Here is a 21,286-nt window from a genome sequence, read left to right as displayed (position 1 = left end):
GTGCCGACCGTTTCACGAGCCCTTTTGATAAAGAATTTCACAATACAGTACCTCTCTGCAGATGGCTGAGTGTTGGCAGCTCTGCATGAGCCAGCTGTAGCGGGCTTGGATCACAGGTCGGCGATCGAACCTGCTGTTGTCTCGCTCATCGTGTCACCAGAAGAGGCTCTGCACAGTGATATTCAGTGCCCACAAGCTCAGTGTCACATCACGGAGGAATTCCTCTGCAGAGCTTATTATGCCAGAGCGCATACTGACCGCCTCTGCAATTCCATGGTGCACCTCATGTTTTCCCTCTCCGCATCCCTTCAGGGAACTAGTGGTGTGACAGCAGCAATGGGCTTTAGCAATGCAGAACTTCATCAGAGATGGGGTGCTGTGTGGCAATGCATAGCGGTTTAGGGTTGCTGGGGTCAAAAGGACCGCTCCAAGCATATAAATGTGCTGGAGCTGTGCATAGTACATTTGGCACTCAGGTACTTCCTGCCCCACCTGGAAGGGGGGCATTTTCTCGTTCGGTCAGACAATACCTCTGTTGTCTACCACATCAACCACCAGGGGGACACCAGGTCAGCACAACTTCTGAAAGTGTCCAGAGAGCTCCTGGAATGGGCTTCTCCTCGCCTGTCCACTCTGCGAGCGGCATACTTACCAGGGCGACACAATAAGGTCGCAGATTTTCTCTCCTGCCAGGGGTCTGCTCTGGGAGAGTGGCCCCTCCACAGCGACATAGTGCTGATGATCTGGGACTGTTTTGGTCAGGCAGAGGTAGACCTGTTTGCGACAGAGGAGTTGACTCAGTGTCCCCTTTGGTACTCCCTTACGGGGGCGTCGAGTGCACTGCGCCAGGACGCATTGGCTCATCCTTGGCTAAGGGTCCTTCTATATACCTTTCTACCCCTTTCTCTAATTTGGCCGACCCTTCAGAGAGTCCTCGAGGAGGACCACAGGATGCTGCTGGTGGCTCCATATTGGCCAGCACGACCATGGTTCCCACTGCTATGAAATCTATGTCAGGGCGTCCCATGGTGTCTTCCGACCAGGAGGGACTTGCTGTCTCAGTTGGGGGGACTGATATGGCACCCCAATCATCATCGTCTTCGGCTGTGGGTGTGGCCACTGTGAGGCTAGGATAGCAGCTGACTGGAGTTTCGAGCCCCGTCAGACGCACCATCCTGGCCGCCAGGGCATCCTCTACTCATCAGCAGTACAAAAATAAGTGGCGTCTGTTTTCCCAATGATGTTCTGATCACAATGAGGATCTAGTCTCCTGTACAGTACCCACCATTCTGGAGTTTCTCCAGTCTCTCCTTGGTAAGGGTTGCTCTACTTCAACGCTTAAAGTTTATGTAACGGCAATATCATCTAATCACACCAGCATTGATGGCTATACGGTGGGGAGCCATAATCTAGTCTCTCTTTTTTCTGCGTGGTGCCCGTAGGTTACACCCGTCGACGGCTTCACGACAACCAGGTTGGGATCTGCCCTTGGTTCTCGAAGCTCTGTGCCGCCCTCAGTTTGAACCTCTGATGCAGGCGGACCTCAAGTGGCTTTCATGTAAGATGGCTTTTTTGTTGGCTATTGCCTCAGCAAAGAGGGTCGGAGAGCTACATGCTCTCTGTCAGCCCCTCATGTCTCAGGTGGGGCCCTGAGGGCTCTGGTGTTACCTTGTGGCCAAACACTGTGTTTGTGCCAAAGGTGTTATCTCACTCTCACTGTAACCAACCATTGAGGCCGGCACGTTTTCAGCCCACGCCTGGGAAGGAGTCTGGATTATTGTGCCTAGTGAGAGCACTGGAGGCATACGTTGCAGCTATTGCAGTCATATGACGTTCAGACCAGCTGTTTGTGTGTTATGGAGGCCCTAGCTTACATTGTCCTCTTTCCAAACAGCACCTCTCCCACTGGATCGTGGATGTCTTTTGCCACGCCCATGCCGCAGGGCACGGCCCCCTGCTAGTCGGCATGAAGGCACACTCTACCAGGAGTGTCTCTGCTTCCTGGGCAGCCCTGAGGGGGGTTCCGCTGGAAGCAATATGTGCTGCTGCATCATGGGCTTTCCCAAGCACGTTCACCAGATTTTATAGCGTTAACATGGCCACCCCTCATCCCCTGGGCCAGGTTCTTCTGCAAGGGTCCTCTGGGCCTCCTCAGTGTGGTGTGTACTCAGGATTCCTTGTGACATTGTTGGTATTAGTCATTCAGTACTTTCAGCACTGCCCTCTGGTGGTCAGGAGGGATGAAATGTAACGAAAGTTATGTATGTAACTACGGTTCTATGAATCCCGGATGATCATCAGAGCTTCTCTGTCACTCAGAATCCTTGCATCCCGTGAGAAGATTCTGTAGGAGCAGAGCCACGGATGACATCAGGCTATATAGCCTCTGATTGGTCATCCATGTCACACCTGTGACTCCGTTGGTATTACTACTCGAACAGCGCATGCGCGGAGAACATTCAGTGCTTTCAACACTGCCCTCTGGTGGTCATCCAGGATTCATAGAACCGTAGTTACATACGTAACTTTCGTTTTGCCTTGAGCTCTCAGACTGCAGGCTTACTTGTGGTTCTTAAAGTTTCCAAAAGCAGACTGGGAGGCAGATCTTTCAGTTATCAGGCTCCTCTCTTGTGGAACCAACTTCCAGTTTCTGTCTGTGAGGCTGACACATTGTCTACATTTAAGATTAGGATTAAGTAGTTTCATTCTTTCCATGTTGATAAATCATATAGTTAGGGATGGCTTGGGTTTCCTGAGCTATCTCTTATGCCCCTTTTTCACCATTCCTACTCAACCCCAACTCTGCTCAGCTCGCTATGGTTTGAGCGCTATTCCACTAGTACTTTTTAGCTGATTCAGTCCCCTTTTTTGTCCCTGCTTCTTTGGTGGAACCGTTCGAGCTGAGTCGGCACCTAAACGTGACGTCAGAACACTGTCAGTCACTGAATGGTCAGGGGGAGGAGTCACTGGATCTCTCTCAGAAACTTTTCATAGATCCACCATTTGCAATTTCTCCGAATGTGGAACAGCAGAGGGATCTATTTTTAAGATTTTAAAAACAATAATGACAACACTGTGTTCTAATCCAAGTCCAGGCATTTTTTTTTGTGTTTGATGACCAACGACAAAATTCAGAGTGAACGGAGTCACCGCGGAGGATCGTACGAGCTGCCGACCCTTTGAAGCACGCAAGGGCGGGGTCCGAACCCGGACCCCGGCCTCACAAATGCTGGATTCCAAGCCCTGGCAGATGTGAGGAACGGGACGGAGGGTGGAAATGTTTTTTATGTTAACATTTTATGTATAAAAAATAATGTTTTTTTTTTTATCAGTGAAGATTAAAAATAAATAAACCGTGCCGGCTTTATAATGAAATCCTGTTTTCACTTTGACTTTATTAAATAATCTGTTATTTAAAGTTAATTCAGCTGAAAAATCATAAAAAGATAAAATTATTGGAACTCTCAGGAATATTTCCCTCAAATATGTTTAAAGAAGAGCTACAGCCTTTCGTTCAACTTTATTCTAACCCACAGATGTACAAATCACAAAACAAGAATTACACTTTAATTCAAAGCTAAAATAAAATAATCTGTATACAAGAAACAAAACCACATATCTAAATTGGACAATGAAAGTAGACACATGGAGTGCAAATACATGAAATGATGAAGAAAAATATAGAATTTTAAATATAGATGTTTTTGTAGAATCTGGTTCATCAGATTTAATTCAATTCAGTTTATTTATATAGTGCCAAATCACAACAGAAACTGAACATAAAAATTTATATATAAAATAAGTTAACTGAAACATTCATATTTAAAAATAATAATTTAACATTTAATATATTTATCTGAGGAGCAGACTGCTTTGAGTTTAACTCATCGCAGAACTCTCACTCGGTGAACTAAAGTTCATTAAAAGTTCATTAGCAGGATTTTGGATTCTGGACACGCCTCCAGAACCGGTCCTGAAGTATCGTGAAAATGCAACATGTAAAGAGCTGATCTGAGCGGGCAAAGCAGAGTAGGGCTGAGTAGGAGTGGTGGAAAAGGGGCATTAATAGAGCTAGACAACAATTCAAAATCAATATATGTCGCAATATACTTTTATTCAGTAACGATGATATGAGTTTTAAGCAAATTTTCGATATTTTGATAGGATTACGTTTCACTGACATTTCTTTTTCTGTTCGGGTTGAAGCGGCCGCTTCAGTTTCAACCCGAACAGAAAAAGCTGCGACACAACTACGTACGTGTGCGGTAGTGATGTAGATGTTACGCAGAGCTCAAGTCCAGAAGGCGTTAGTGGTAGCAGGCTAGGCTAGGCTAATCTCCAATGCTTGTTGTTTTCGCTTCAAAATGAGCTCCGTCAGAATGTAACTGAACAAGCTTTCACAAGAGAAGAGAAAGCAGATGACATAACTGATAAGAGTGGAAAGACTAATTCGGCGGTGTGGAAGTGGTTCGGCTATCTAAGATCCGATAAACTGCAGGTTTCAGTGTGCTGCAAAATGTGACGGAGAGTCGTTCTATCTAGCGGTGGGAACAAATCTAACTTGTTCCACTCGATAGAAAATGCTGAGAGTCAGAAAATGAAGCACAATAAAAGTTTGAGCCAACTTGTCCCTGAAACAACACCCCCCAGTGGTATCAAAAGAGAAACCCATGCAGCACCATTATATTTTGCACCATTATATTCTACCATGTTGTTTTTCAATATCTCTCTTTAGATCATTGCAAATATTATAAATACTTTTTCACTTTTTGTACTTTTGTTGTGTACCCTTATTGCGTGCTTTTAGCAGTTCTTGTTTGTTCTTTGATTTTTTTAGTGAGTCAAATCGGTTCTTCTCATACTAAGCAGTGCTGTTAACCCTGTGTTAACCTAGCATATGACAAATAAATACAACTTGAACTTAAACACAATTTGAACAAATGCAGACATTTGCTGCATGGGTTAGGTTATGTTATTTAAAGTTAAAACTATTAATAATGACAAAGTTGAAAATTTTATGTTTATTTGATGGTAATTTCAAAAAATTTTGAAGGCTAAATACAAATAAAAGCTGAACATTAATTTATTTGTACAGTTTTTCTGAGGCTTTTCTATTGTTTATATCGATATCAAATTATATCATTATCGACTGAAATTAAGAAATATATTGTGATAAAAGTTTTGGCCATATGATCCAGCCCTAGGCGTTAGTTATGCTGCTACAGGTTTAGACTACTGGAGGACAAACTGGCCACATTTCCTCACTCTGCTGCTGTCTTTACTTGCTCTACTTGTTTGTATTTGTAATTATTTCTATCTTAACGTATTTTTTGTATTTCCTCCTTTAGAAAATACACCTGGACCTGCCATTCTGTGTTTGTTCCTCGTTCCTGTCCTCTTAAACCCAGCCAGTCGAAGCAGATGGCCGCTTGTCCTGAGCCTTGATCTGCTGGAGGTTTCTTCCTATTAAAAGGGAGTGTTTCCTTTCCACTGTTTCCTTTGTGCTTGCTCAGGATGGGAGACTGACGAAGTGAAGATTCAACACAATCTGCTGATTTACTTAGATAGAGAACTTTTACTAACAGGCTTTTTATGTATGTGAATGTTTTTGTACAGTGCCCTGAGAAAACTTCTATTGTGATTTGGCGCTATAAAAATACATTGAATTGAATCAACACACCCAAGACCAAGAACGATATATGACACATGTGAAGGGCTGAGAATAAATTCTGTTTGTAATTGTTACAGATGTGTGTTTGTTTGCTAACCTGGACCAGCTGTGGCAGATACATCTCGAGTTCTCCATCTGGAATCTCTTTAAAGTACTGCACGGCAGCCAGTCGAACAGTCTGATCAGGAAAACTGAAAAAGTAAATGTAGAAAAACAAACCCAAAAAAAAAAAAACAATACCAAGAATATGAGATGGTTAATGGAACAGCATCCAGTCAACTTTGAAATGATGTTCTGTTTTGCCAAATAGTTATTATCATCATTACTATCATCATTATACATTGTGACATAAGTCAGAGAGCACAGACTATTGGAAGAGAGGAAAATATCTTTCTCTAAGTCTAATGGTTAGCCAAATGAATGCCGTTTCAAAAAATATATGTTTCCATCCATCCATCCATCCATCCATTATCTTCCACTTATTCCTAAGACAGATAGTGGGGGCAGCAGCTTAATCAGGGTGGTCCAGACGTCTCTTTCCACAGCCACCTCTCCCAGCTCTTCTTGAAGGACTCCAAGGCATTTCCAGGCCAACTGAAAGACGTAGTCGCTCCAGCGTGTCCTGGGTCTTCCCCGGGGTCTCCTCCCAGTCAGACATGTCCGAAACACCTCCCTAGGGAGGCATCCAGGGGGCATCTTTACCAGATGCCCAAACCACCTCCACTGGCTTCTCTTGATGTAGAGGACCAGCAGTTCTACTCCGAGTCTCTCCCGGATAAATGAACTTCTCACCCTCTCTCTAAGGGAGAGTCCAGCTACCCTGCAGAGGAAACTCATTTCAACCGCCTGTACCTGCGATCTCATTCTTCTGGTCACTACCCAGAGTTCGTGAATAGGTGAGGGTAAGAACGTATATTCAACGGTAAACTGAGAGCTTTGCTTCACAGCTCAGCTCTCTCTTCACTACAATGGACCAGCACAGAGTCCGCAATACTGCAGATGCTGCATCAATCTGTCTGTCAGTCTCACGCTCCATTCTTCCCTCACTCATGAACAAAACCTCGAGATACTTGAACTCCTCCACTTGAGGCAGAACCTCACCTTTGACCTGAAGAAACCAATCCACCCTTTTCTGACTGAGGACCACAGTCTCAGATTTGGAGGTGCTGATTCTTATCTCAGCTGCTTCACACTTGGCTGCATGAGAACTGAAGATCCAGGCACGATGACGCCAGCAGGACCACATCATCTGCAAAAAGCAGAGAAGGAATCCCAAGGCCACCAAACCAGAGTCCCTCCACGCCCTGGTTGCACAAAGAAATTCTGTCCTTAAAAGTTATGAACAGAATCAGTGACAACAGGCAGCCATGGCTGAGTCCAACTCCCACCCTGAAGGGGTCCGACATAGCACCGGCAATGCGACCCAAACTCTTGCACTGCTTGTATAGGGCTTGTGTATGGCAATGATGCCAAGGACGCACTGCAAGTCAGCGAGCTGGCCTCCAGATTGACTTGAGATTGTTTTGGTAGACGGCAGGTTCTAAGGGCTGAGTGGAATATGTTTCTCAGCCATCTCAGCCACACTATATAAAAAACACAAATTATTCAGAACCCTTGATCAAAAATTCTCTGACAGTTTATAACCAGTCATATTATGCTCTGTGCATATAATGTGTTTGCCAAGTTGGACAACTGATACCCAGCTTTAGAATTCTGAATATCTGTGTTGATCAATGTCAGGCTCCTAGAAGCCAGATGTGTGGGTTTTTGTTTTGTTCTGTCATTTCTTTAATTGTAATCCTTGTGTTTTCATGCACTCCCAAGTTTTCTCTCTCCTTGTTGTTCAGTTCCTGTTGCACCTGTCTCCAGTTCCAATCACCTCAGGTGTTTATCATCACGTTAGTGTCTGTATAAAGTCAGCGTCTCTGTGTTCCTCCTTTGTCCGTGCATTGTCCTGTCAAGGCTGTCATGTTCTGTTCCTCTCGTCATCTTCCTAAGAGTAGCTTTTTGCTGCCCTGTCAGCTTTGGTTTGTTTTGTTAATAAATTCAAATGACTTATTTTTACCTGGAAGTCTCCCATTGTTTGCTTGCATGTGGGTTCAACTACATTAAAGCAGGATCATGTCAAGATGAACAAAACAAAATCAAACAAAATTAACTTTACTTTGTCGTATCAGTGACCAGTCATATTCAGGACAAAATTATACTCTGTTGAATGGTTTCTGTCAACCCTAATCAGTCTCATTATACCCTGTAGAACTTAATATCTCCGTGAGTGCATTGTGTAAATGGAAATGGTAAGTAGACTGTACTTATATAGAGTCTTTCTATTTAATCAAGATACTCAAAGCACTTTACAACACAAGCTGTGCCCTCATTTACCTTCAACACTCATTCACACATCACTCTACTACATCTCTACAAATCTAATTGAACAAATCATTCTAAAGAGGCTAATCAGAGATTGAGATCACATTCATACACTGATGGGACACACATCAGAGGCAATGAGGGGTTCAGTGTCTTGCCCAGGGACACTTCAACATGTGACTGCTGGTGGAATTGAACCCCCATCTCTTTCTTTGGAGGCTAACTGCTCTAACCGCTCCATACTGTTTTCCCTACATTTCTTGGGCGGTTGTATAAGTTTTATTTTAAATTTAACTTATTTTCTCCAAGAGTAAGCAGGGGTGTGATCTAGTTGTAGTAAATTAGATGTAAAACAAACAAAACAGTATTTCTGGATTCATATGTGCTTTTATGTCTGTGTGCATGTGAACCTGTGGCTGCTTACCTGGCAGTGAGCAGGAAAAGAGCCTCCTCAGGTAGGTGGATGAGCCAGTTGTCTACTACGGAATAGATTCCTGTTAAGTTTTGAGGCTGCCAATCAGGGACGCCAGCGAGCAACAGGTGGAGGAAGGTGCTTGATTTGTCACTACAGAAATGTTTACTCCATAGGAAAGACCTCTCATTTTCTGATAAACTTGTAAAAGAAATATTGTTTTCTTAGTCTTGTTACAGCAAAAACAATCTTACAAAAGGAAAAAAAATAATAATTCTACTCACAAGCAGAGGCAATTCTTTTTGGAAATATTCAACATTTTCTTTTGCACTTCCTGACAAGGCTGGGAGAATTTGATTGATCCGGGAAGAGCCACAGGCCTGCGATACTCCCACTCAAAGTCATCATTAAACTCAAGCTGAAAAACAAGAAAGGGTAGGGTGTTTTAGAAATCATTTGTGTGATTTGGTCAACATGAGGGCAGAGTCGTCGGGTACTTCTGACCTGTATTATGACTCCTATGGGCTGTTTGTGGAGGTCAGACAGGGCAGGAGAGGGAGGAAAAGGGAGTTCAGCAAGAGTGGAAAGGCTGAGCAGGACTGTTCCTCTTACAAGAGTCCTAAACAGAGTGTGCAAATTAAAGGTCAGTAATTTTACCTTAACAAACACTTAAAGTGGTTACACAGTCATTATGGTAAAATCAGGTCTCAAGATAATAAAGAACATTGATAATAATAATAAAAAAGTGCTATGTGTTGTCATCATGGTATGTTCCCATACAAAGACGAAATTGGCCCTCTGCATTTAACCCATCGCACCTGGGATGCACCCAGGTGGAGCAGTGGGCAGCTATGTAGGTGACTGGGGAGCAATTTGGGATTGGGTGTCCTGCTCAGTGACACTACAAGATGTGCAATGACAGGGGATTGAACCCAGGATCTTTGGGTCCTGAGTCGGCTGCACTGCCCCTACACCATCTCGGCCCCCATAACAGTTAATGATACATAATAAAATAAAACCTAATCTAAGAATGGTTGAAGATAGAATTTTGAAAGATCTGTTTGTAAAAATGGGAAGTAGAATAAAATGAATGGCAACTTGTGTTGGCAAACATAACTGAATGTGAGGCGATGACAACATAATTTTATTGGTTTTGGCCTAAGTAAATCTAATCAATATCATCTGACTTCACAACACTGATGTAAAGTTTTTTTACACATATTTTTCACAGGTATGGAGTGTAACTTCAACTATAGCACAACAAACTCTGTATTATCAAACCAAGGCAGTTCAAAGAACTATCTGCATAAGACAAGATGTCAACTGTTCATATTCTTTACACAAAACTTTATTTCAATTTATCTGAGCTATTGCTTTAATGTCAGTCAGAATATTTGTGCAGATTTTTCCAATATATTGGGAATTTCATCTCACCTAAAACAAGCACTTAAGCCATTTTAAAGTAAAATAAACTTGAATTTTTAATCAGTACAACAACAAAAAAAGACGTTTAAATCTGTCATGGCGGCCGTCTCCATGATCCTCCATCTGCCTGCATGGACTGAACAGTTTGGTTCCGCTGGGAACTTTGAATGTTCTGTGTCTGCTGGACCCAGTTCTGGAGGGCAGTCATTGTCCATTGTTGCAATCATTATTATCATCATGCTGCTAACAGGACCAAGCTGCTAGCAGAAGCACACTGCTAGTAGTACCACGCTGCTGACAGGACTGTGCTGCTAACAGGACCACACGCTGGCAGTACCATGCTGTTGATGGGACTGTGCTGCTAACAGTACCATGCTGCTAACAGGACCACACTGCTAACAGTACCATGCTGCTAACAGGACCATGCTGCTAACAGTACCACCCTGCTAACAGGACCATGCTGCTAACAGAACCACTTTGCTAACAGGGTCACACTGCTAACAGGACCATGATGATAACAGAACCACACTACTAACATGACCACACTACTAACAGGACCACACTATTAACAGGACCATGCTACTAACAGAACCAATTTGCTAACAGGACCATGTTGTGAACAATATATGCTGCTAACAGAACCACTCTGCTAACAGGACCATGCTGCTAACAGAACCATGTTGCGAACAATACCATGCTGCTAACAGAACCATGTTGCGAACAATACCATGCTGCTAACAGAACCACTCTGCTAACAGGACCATGCTGCTAACAGAACCATGTTGCGAACAATACCATGCTGCTAACAGAACCACACTACTAACAGTACCACACTGCTAACAAAACCACTCTGTTAACAAGACCCTGACGCTAACAGAACCACACTAACAGAACCACACTAACAGGACCACACACCTAACAGAACCAAACTGCTAACAGGACCATGCTACGAACAGGACCACACTGCTAACAGAACCACTAACAGGACCACTCTGCTAATTGGACCATGCTACTAACAGTAACGGTGTTTTTATGACACTATTTTTATTTTAATTGCTTTTTATTGTTGTAGATTGTCTGCAATATGTGTTGTCGGTGTAAATCAGGACTCTTTTGAAAATGAGTCCAGATGACTCAGTGAGACTAACCTGTATGAATAAAGGTTAAAGAAATTTCAAAAGGCTGCAGAAGCTAAAACCCACCTGTCGCTGTACAGAGGTAGCACAGCCCAACCCAACAGCTCAGGGCTTCTGCTCCGCTTTGTGCCTTTGAGGCGAAATGTCAGCATGCACTCGTATGGCAGCTGATTTACTGGGACAGGAAACACCATACTGAAATATACAAGTACATACAAACTATAAATATCTTCTACTTTGGTTTCTATTTGTTGCACTATATCATCATCAACAGTTAATGTTGTGCTTTTTATGCTAACACCTTTAGTTACTTTACAGTGACAGTAAATGTCATTCTTGTTGGCTTACAGGCGGTTACAGTAGATCTTGTTTGCGTGGGACAAAGCTGTGCTGATATTTTCAGAAACGCCAGTGTCACAGATCTTTGTTTCTCCATGAGTCACGTCACAGGTTACAGAAAAGCTCTCATAACTGCATTAGACAACAAGTAAACAAACCAAACGTGAAAAGCAGCTGATTCATTCTTCGTGTTCAACACGTGTTTCATGTTTGTGAGCATGAATTGGTGCTGATAAGAACATGCATGAAGCAGAATGTGGGTGTGACAGACCTCAGCCAGGAAGGAAGCAGCTTGTAGATTGATGCAATATTAAACTGCAAGATGTCCTGGTTGTTGTCACTGTCATAGACTGCAAGGCTGCCAATAATTCTTTGGGATCTGAAGTCTGACTGGAAATTGTCAAAATACATTTGCAGCACTTTCTGCAGAGCCCCATTGAGCATAATCAAAGCTGAAACACAGACAGAGAGCATGCCAACACTTATCCACTCATGATTCACTTTCTACGAGTATAAAACCCTGGAACTGAAATGTGCTGGACTGATGATTGTAACTAAACTTCACGTGGCACTGTAAAGGTTTTGAGTGGTGGGTGGGACCAGATAAGGTAACTGGAGCTGACAGCAGACAGAAGTCTTTTTTTTTTTTTTAGAAAATCAGGTTCCTTTACTAAGTTCTGCTTTTTCATGGAGGATATTTAGTAATCAGGTCATGTTTATGTCCGTATTAGATGCAGTTGTGCCAACGTTTCCTAAATCTTTGTGTATCACTTTCAAATTGTCATCTAACACACATACGGCAAAGCCTTTAAAGCCACTCACCAGTTTCAAAATCAGACATTTCATCATCACTCTGTAAAACAGACAGGAGAAACACATCAGATATTGTTTACCACAGGCATTTATTGTCTTTATATTTATGTTTAGTATAATTTCAGTAAATTATAAAAGGGGTTTCTAATAAAATTGTCATTTTAATTTACAGTAGTTTTATAAATGTGTACAGACATCGTACCAGATTTGTGCGTCTGACTCTGTTGACCCCACCAATGGCATCTTCTAATTCTTGACATGTAATTCCAGACAGAAGATTGCTGATGGTGTGAACAGTGTCCACAACCTCACAGATGTTCGCCGCTGACTGAAAAGTGAAAATATCCCAGTTAGACCAAGACATTAGCATCGTGACGGCTAGTTTGAGTGGAGCCAAGACCAAAACTGATTGCTGTTATTCCATAACAACTCCAATCTTAAACAAATTCAAAGTGGTTCATGGGAAAGTTGTTATAAACCTTTATTTAGCCATTTATTGTACATTACATGGTTTATGATTACCTACAAGCACACATCAGGAAGATGCTATTATTTTTGTCCAGCCTGGGGGGTTCCAGCAACAATCCTATATTTTTCTATCAGAATAACTGAAAAAGGAAACTGATGGTGGTGTAAAGTTTGTAAAACAGCACATGGGAGGAACCTCTATGAATTATTTTAGAATAAATTGATTGAAGGCTGCAGCAAACTACTTTGATTTGGAACCTCTCAAATGTTAGCTGGTCAAAATTAAACAGTTTTTCCAGAATGAAGAACTATTTATAACTTGCACTATATTGTTCATAACCTTTCCACAGAAAGCCACTTCCAAATTTATAAACCTTCAAAACAATGATGTATTTTTTTGTACCCCTCTAAACATTTTGTGGTTAAGATTTTGGAGTGCAGGTCTGATACCAAGGGGGGCCCTCAGCAAGATATATATACTGCACAGTTCATACCATGAGACCAGTTTGGACTCCCTTAAACTGAAATGGGAAACGGACTTGGAGGAATCCATAACAGACTCAATCTGGACAAGGATCATTCAGAACATTTATTCATCCCCAGTCTGTCTGAGACATGATGCAATTCAATCCAAGGTGGTGCACAGGCTGCACTGGTCCGAAAGACAAGCTGTCCAAGATCAAAGCCAACCTGGACCCTGCATGTAACTGTTCTAAACAAACTCCAGCTACGCTCTTACACACGTTGTGGACTTGTCCAAAGCTGTGGGGCTATTGGTAATGTATTTTTGATACTTTCTCTGGGATATGTGGAAAAACTATGCACCCATGCATTCATTTCATTGTTTAGGGTGGCCCGTGTGGATGCATCCTTCAGCAAGTGTGAGAGGAATATGACTGCTTTTAGCTCTCTTCTAGCCAGGAGACTTGTTTTATGCAGATGGAAGGATCTGCATCCCCCGGCATATGAACACTGGATGAGAGAGGTTGTGTGTCATATTCATGTGGAAAAGATTAGATATACTCTGAAAGGTTCTGTTGAGAGATTTTGGGACAATTGGCAGCCATTGATGTCTTATATTAAGAGTATGTCAGTGCCTGTCTATTGCATGCACATCTGTGCAGCTGATCCGGCATGGAAGAGGATTTTATTGCTGTTTTTGTGTGTGTGTGTGTGTTCTATAAAGCAAACCCAATAAAAATACTTCGATTAAAACATTAAAGTCACCACTGGTTGTATTTTATTTTCTGACCTTAGTATTAATGAGATCTGCTATCAGTCTGTTGTAAGTACCAAGAACGTCCAGCATGCTCAGCCTGTCACAAAGTATAAAACACACAGATGATCGAGTCACACACCGACGGTGTTTTCAACAAACAAACTCTGGTTGACTTTTACCACACTGAACAGTTGGACTGACAACTAATTCAAAATGCTGATGTGAAAGGCCCAGGGTTGTCCGGTCTTACTTGGAGGTGGTGTAGACACTGACTGGACACAAGAACTGGTTCTGTTGACTTGCAGTTATGTCATCTTCAGCCTGAGAAAACAAGCAAAGGTTTAAACACTGATCAGGATTGTTTTCACTTCATGACTGGAAGTTTTAGGTAAAACAAAGCAGAAAAAAATTAATACATAGCTAAAAACAAATAATAATTTGCCTTTTACTTCGTTTTATATTTGCTGCTAAATGCTAGCAGTGGGTTTAGAGTAAGTGTAAAGAAAGCAGTCAACACTTGTGGATGAAGAGGTTTACAGCTACAATAACTCTGACGATGATGACAATCACAGGTGCTTTTGAAAGCTGCGTTACAAGTTTGACGATAAGACCAGAACTGCTCGGTACGTAATCTGATCCGTGGGAGGGATCAGAAATGGAATTTGAACTGACTCACGGTTCGGGCCAGATGATGGTTCAGGTTGTTTTTGTGGAGCATTCGAAGACTGATCACCATTTTTAACTTGTAATAGACCTGAATTGTCTCGTGCAACCCAAGAAGCTCATCGCTGGAAAGAGAGGCAGAAAACAACAAACTGATAAACGCACCTCTGACGAAAACAGATCTACAGAAAGAAGAGGCACATTCCTGATGTGTTTGTACTAGCAGACAAATATGGGGACAGACTTACTTTCTGAGAAACTCTTCAGTGTCACACATTTTTAAAACATATTCCCCACTTGTGTTGGCAGGAAACTCCAGCAGCTGGCAGAACTGATCGATTAGATCCTTCACCTTCCTGTTTACTGAATTAAAGATTAGAGGTCAGAGTCCACACACCTCTGCCAACAGCTGTTCATACTTTATTCCTCAACAAATGTCAGTCAGTATAGGTGTATCACAGACTACTGTAAAAAAAGCTGACTAACCATGTCATGCCTAATACATTAAATTACTCCACTTGGAGTCCATCCATCCATCTATCCATCCATTATCTTTAGCCGCTTCTTCTATTTTGGTCACGGGGGTCGCCGGTGCCCATGTACAGCTATCACTGTGCGAGAGGTGGGGGACACCCTGGACAGGTCGCAAGTCCATCACAGGGACACGTATAAAGACAAATGAGACAAACAACTATTCACTCTCTCACCTAGAGACAATTTAGAGTTACCAATTAGACAAACATCATGTTTTTGGTCTGTGAGAGGAAACTAGAGTACCTGGAGAAAACCCACGCATGCACAGAGAGAACATGCAAACTCCACCCAGAAAGGGCCCGGACCGGGATTTGAACCATGGTAATCTGCTCGCTGAGAGGCAGCAGCTCTACCAGTTGTGCCACCATGCTGCCCGACACTTGGGAGTCATTTTAAATATTTTTAAATTTTTTTTAAATAAGTGAGTACTGAGCTGGTACATCTCACATACACACCTGGGATGTGTAAGTACCTTGTATTATGTGACTTATAAATCTAAATATCAAAGATAATAAAAGTTTTCATATGTATCCTTTTACAGATAGAGCCGGTATGTGCCTGGTACTTACCAGATATGTGCCTGGTACTTACCAGGTATGTGCCTGGTACACACTGGGACTGGGCTTTATTATGAAGTAACTTGTTATTCCATACTTACATAATTAGTAAGTGCTTCTTACCTGGTACATGTTGAGTGCAAATTGGGTATGTGCCTAGTACTACTTATTGGATGCTGACCTTATATGTGGCCTGTACATACCACATTAATACCTAATACTTACCTGGCTGGTACATATAGAGTACTTATTGGGTACATATTTTGTATGTAACAGGTTATATATGTATAGCAAACATAATACCTTTATGTGGTTTCCCAGTAATACCAGGTGCATACCAGGTAAGAAGAAACGTATGAACAGAAGGGGCTGCATGGTGTTGAGGTAGGGCAGCTGACTTGGGACCAGAAAGTCGCGGTTCGACTACCTGCCATGCCCACATGTTGTGGTGTCTCTGAGCAAGACACCTAATCCCTGCCTGCTCCCTGGGTGCTTACATAACTGCCCACTGCTCCACCTGGGTGTATCTCAGGTTTGATGGGTTAAATGCAGAAAACTAATTTCACAATTGTATGGGAACTCATACAATTGAGTGTATATTTAGTTGATGTTTTTCTTAGTTCATATCTTAGATCTTATTACTGTTTTTCTTATACATTTTATTGTTGGACGTAACTGGGACCATGTGTACATAATTTCGCTCCATCACATGTACCACATGAGGTGCGAATGACAATAAAGAATCTCTGACTCTGAACATAAAATGATAACAACACATAGCACTTAACTTTGCAAATACAGGAAAACAGATCACTTCATATTACAGCCTGGTTCCAATAGGTACCAGATATGTACCAATATAGTACTTTACACATACCAGATAAGTACCCTCCTAAAACCAGGTGTGTACCTGTATTTTTTTAAGTGAGTACGGCGCTCTCACATACACACCTGGGATGTGTAAGTACCTTGTATTATTTCTGAGGTTTTGTCCATTTCCCATTCACTCTTGAGTTCTTACCCGGGGTGGGGAGGGGAAGCTTGTGATCACTTTGCTCAGTGGACACACAGACGGTCACCTCCACCTGCTGCAGCAGGGCAGGGTGGATGTGTAGCAGTCGACCCCACACAATGCCCGAGTTGTGGACCTTGTCTGTGTGTTTGTACTGTGACATCAACCTGTCAAAGGAGCCAAATAAAATTCAGGTTTGACAATGTGAAAGTGAAAGATGAGAAGAAAAAAAATACTGTAAATACCAAAGGAGAACTGTGTTCGAGAACTGTGTTCTAGAACTGTGTTCTAGAACTGTGTTCTAGAACTGTGTTCTAGAACTGCACCACTTGGAGTGGCTGCATGTTGGAGTAGCTTGTTACTTTCATTCTGAGATTTTGCTTTTGGAAACTTTAATTCCTTTTTTGCTGGATGTAAATCACATTTTTTGGATGACTGCTTCCTCTGGTATTGGATGCTACGCAGCTGGAATGTTTTATACTGAAACCTTTTTACTTTTGAACATTTGTTATGATGCATAACCATGGCAACAAGGTGTTTTTTTTTTTTTACAACTGAGAGTAGAAGATTAACATCTGAAAAGCTCAAATAATATCTCGATTATAGCCCCAAATCACAAATGAGTTGAAAAGGAGGTGCCGTAGATGCATTCCCGTCTCCTGGTCAGTTGTGCTCGAGTGCCTGACCACTGAGATCCCGGAACTAGCAGGAAGCACGGTCTGTGACAGCAGAAGGACCGGGATCGTCCCTCTACACCAGCAGCCGATTGTCCGCAGCGACAAGGAGCTCGGCAGACTGCTGAGACAAGTGACCATCGCTCAGGGAGGAGTTCTGCCCAGCATTTGGGCGGTCCTGAAGCCCGGGGTAACCGAGAGGCCAGCAGAGTCTGATGGACGGATCGGACAGCATCTGCGGCCATTTTCTTCGGATCCTCTGTGGGACGGACCTTTACAAGAGGCCATTCCTACCTACAGCCATCAGCATCTATAACATCTCTTAATGAAACAAGGATAACAGCTACAACATTTAATTTCCTTTTGAGATTAATAAAGGTTTTTTTTCTTAATTTGGATCTTAATCTTTGAGATGTTTTATTTATATTGGTTTTATTTCCAACAATGTCATAACTTTCATTGTCTTGCCTTGATGTGGAAGCACAAAAAGAAGCCAGTTCCTTGGTGCTGCCTTCTGGAGAGTCTATGAGGGCGATAGACCATGGATCCTAAGTGAGAAAAAACACGTCAACGTTACACTTTAAAAAGGTCTCTAGTTTAAAAAATATATATTTTGAATTGGGAATTCTTAGAATATCATCCAACAACAACAAAAAACCCAACTGAAAATACTTACGTAACTCTTCACTTCTGTGATGGAACGCAGAAGTTTAGGAGTAAACTCTGTCTGCTTTTTGTTTGGCCTGGGGGGAAGAGGAGGTGGTACACGGCATGGTATTATGGGTGAGCTCTGACGCCTTATTCTGGGTGCTGGTATTGGGATTGTGTCCTGATAGTTGGGAGTCTGAAGAGGTCCAGACTCTGCAGGTTTGGGTTCATAAGGTCCTAGGAGACCATTCAAGTTCCTCTGATAAAAATTATTGCTTGCATCATTTTCTTCAATGACTTCATAAACAGGCTGAATATTATCCGTCAGAGACAACGGCTCATCAAATGAGGATTGTCTCTGGAGAGGTTCTGGTTGACGTTTGAAATCCATTTCATGAACCTGTGGAGGTCTGCTTCTGCTGGAGGTGTTTAATGCTTTCTTCAAGTCTTCACTTCATCATCAGACAAAATGAAGAACTATATGATGGAATAAGAAAATTAAAGCAACCACAAATCAGAAACTTATTTTTCTTTACAAAATTAGTTTTATGTGTGTGACTTATTGCAGGAAGGACAAGTGAAGCCTTTTATGAGTGGAGCTAAACCGAGGTTAGACTAATCATTAACAAGTTTTCAAACCTTAACAGGAAATCTCTCAGAGCGCGCCAGAGTGTCGTTGAAACACTTGTTTTACTTTAACATGATCTGAGCCTCTGTACGTACAATAAATACAAAATGTGCAAACTGTAAATACATCTGGAATCAGTGAAAGCAAAAATGCAATAAACAAAGAAAATTACCTTATAATAAAAGATTTCTAAATTTACAGCACAAGCAGTTTAATTTCAGTTTAGGTCTAGATCCAAACAATGACTTTTAACCAAAGTAGTGTGGGTGCTGGGTTGAAAACTTACCAGTACAGTTCAACCAGCCAGAGTCCCATCTTGTGTCAGGGTGGAATCTAAAATAAAGCCATGCTGAGCTCGTTGAACCTGTCCTGCTGCTGTGTTTTCCTCCTCCTGTTCCTCCTCCTGTTCCTCCTCCAGGCAGCTAGAACACCTTACCCTCTGCTGGAGGGATCTCAACATTACAGTACATACATTTAGTGATCCAAACCAGTTCCAATAACAGGATATCACACATTACATTTATACCAATACCATTTCAATCACTATTATATATACAGTATGCGTGTGTGTGTGTGTGGGGGGGGGGGGGATACAGTGGGGAAAATAAGTATTTGATTTGATACACCACCAATTTTGCATGTGTTCCCACCTACAGAATATGGACAGGTCTGTAATTTTTATTGTAGGTACGTTTCAACTGTAAGAGACAGAACCTACAATTTTTTTTTTTTTAATCCAGAAAATCACATTGTTTGATTAAAAAAAAGTAGTTTGGATTTTATTGCATGAAACAAGTATTTGATCACCTACCAACCAACAATTCTACCTCTCACAGACCTGTTAGTTTTCTTTAAGAATCTATCCTATTGGGACGGCTGTGGCTGAGTGGTTAGAGCAGTCGTCCTCCAATGCAAGAGTTTGGGGTTCGGATCCACCAACAGTCACATGCTGAAGTGTCCCTGGGCAAGACACTGAACCCCTCATAGCCTCTGATGTGTGTCCCATCAGTGTATGAATGTGATCTAAAGCACTGATTAGTCTCTTTAGAATGATTTGTTCAATTAGCTTTAGATCTAGTAGCATATTCAATTCAATTCAAAAATACTTTATTAATCCCAGAGGGAAATTAAATGTTATAACTCTTCATCCTGGTTTCATTAAAGAGTTGTTCTAGATGCTGATGGCTGTGGGCAGGAAGGATCTCTTGTAGCGGTCTGTCCTACAACGGATTTGAAGAATCCTCTGACTGAAGACACTCTGTTGTTGTATGACAGTCTGATGAAGAGGATGCTGAGGGTTGTCTATAATGTTCTTCATTTTATGAAGAATCCTTCTTTGAACAATCATCTCCAAAGGTTCTAGAGGAGTCCCCAGAACTGAGCCAGCCTTCTTTATGAGCTTGTTGATCTTTTTTAAGTCACTTGCTCTGGTGCTGCTACCCCAGCAGATGATGTCAGAAGAGACAGCGCTCTCTACAACAGACTTATAGAAGATAATCAGTTGAACGTTGAAGGACTTCAGCTTCCTCAAGAAGTACAGTCTGCTCTGTCCCTTCTTGTAGATGCTACACTGTTGCATTTCCAGTCCAGTCTGTTGTCCAGGTGAACTCCAAGGTATTTATACTTCTCCACCACCTCCACTTCTTCTCCCATGATGAAAATAGGGTTGGATCTGTTCCTGATTCTCCTGAAATCTACAATCACCTCCTTTGTTTTGTTCACATTCAAGATGAGATGACTGTTTCCACACCATGCCACAAAGTGATCCACCAGTTCCCTGTACTCAGCTTCTTGTCCTTCTCTGATACACCCGACCACTGCAGAGTCATCAGAATATTTCTGCAGATGACAGGAGTCTGTTTTGTACTGGAAATCTGAGGTGTACAGAGTGAAAAGGAATGGTGAGAGTACAGTCCCCTGTGGTGCTCCTGAGCTACTGACCACCTGGTCAGACACACAACCCTTCAGTCTCACAAACTGTGGTCTGTCCGTCAGGTAGTCTTTGATCCAGGCGATTGTTGAGGCCTCCACCTGAGTCTTCTGAAGTTTCTGTTGTATGAATTGTTATAATTGTATAATTGTATGAATACATATATATATATATATATATATATATATATATATACTGGAAGGATTTTTACTGAGACTTTTTTGGCTTTGGACATTTGTTATGATGCGTAACCATGGCAACAAGGCAGTTTTCTACAAAAACAACAGCTGATTAACATCTCAAAAGCTCAAATAATATCTCAACAATGGTCCCAACTCTCAAATGAGTTGAAAAGGATGTTATGTGGATGCATTCTCATCTACCTGCCAGCTGTGCTCGAGTGCCTGACCACTGAGATCCTGGAACTAGCAGGAAACACGGCTCATGACAGCGGAAGGACAGGATCGTCCCTCAGCACCTACAGTTGGCTGTCCGCAGCGATGAAGAGCTTGGCAGACTGCTGGGAGGAGTGGCCATCGCTCTGGGAGGAGTTCTGCCCAGCATTCAGGTGGTCCTACAGTCCAGGGGAACCGAGAGGTCAGCCGAGTCTGGGTGGACGGATCGGACGGCATCTGCAGCCAGTTTCTTAGGATCCACTGAGGGATGGACCTTTACAAGAGCCATCAGCATCTATAACATCTCTTAATGAAATGAGGATAACGAGTTACAACAACAAAATAATTTCCCTTTGGGATTAATAAAGTATTATTGAATTGAATTGAATATA

General features: G+C 42.2%; 1 protein-coding gene across 1 annotated transcript in view; it reads right to left on the bottom strand.

The window, feature by feature from the left end:
* pik3c2g (phosphatidylinositol-4-phosphate 3-kinase catalytic subunit type 2 gamma) overlaps positions 1-18,346 on the bottom strand; it is a 37,439-nt gene extending 19,093 nt beyond the window's left edge. Inside the window, exons 1-16 of the mRNA XM_037682985.1 lie at positions 17,970-18,346; positions 17,762-17,841; positions 16,629-16,786; positions 14,765-14,879; positions 14,530-14,641; positions 14,104-14,174; positions 13,887-13,950; positions 12,369-12,494; positions 12,176-12,206; positions 11,625-11,805; positions 11,363-11,485; positions 11,081-11,209; positions 8,958-9,072; positions 8,738-8,871; positions 8,466-8,654; positions 5,769-5,862 (exon numbers count right to left, since the gene is read on the bottom strand). Of these exons, the coding sequence (XP_037538913.1) occupies positions 5,769-5,862; positions 8,466-8,654; positions 8,738-8,871; positions 8,958-9,072; positions 11,081-11,209; positions 11,363-11,485; positions 11,625-11,805; positions 12,176-12,206; positions 12,369-12,494; positions 13,887-13,950; positions 14,104-14,174; positions 14,530-14,641; positions 14,765-14,879; positions 16,629-16,786; positions 17,762-17,841; positions 17,970-18,332 (2,085 nt within the window). The 5' untranslated portion in view covers positions 18,333-18,346. The remainder of the gene's footprint in view (positions 1-5,768; positions 5,863-8,465; positions 8,655-8,737; positions 8,872-8,957; positions 9,073-11,080; positions 11,210-11,362; positions 11,486-11,624; positions 11,806-12,175; positions 12,207-12,368; positions 12,495-13,886; positions 13,951-14,103; positions 14,175-14,529; positions 14,642-14,764; positions 14,880-16,628; positions 16,787-17,761; positions 17,842-17,969) is intronic.
* Positions 18,347-21,286: the final 2,940 nt, after the last annotated feature.

This window comes from Nematolebias whitei, chromosome 10 (genome assembly GCF_014905685.2).
Source record: "Nematolebias whitei isolate Nwh7 chromosome 10, NemWhi1, whole genome shotgun sequence".
NCBI classification, from domain to species: Eukaryota; Metazoa; Chordata; class Actinopteri; order Cyprinodontiformes; family Rivulidae; genus Nematolebias; species Nematolebias whitei.
The sequence above is the reverse complement of the archived record's forward strand: the minus strand, read 5'-3'. Positions and strand labels throughout refer to the sequence as shown.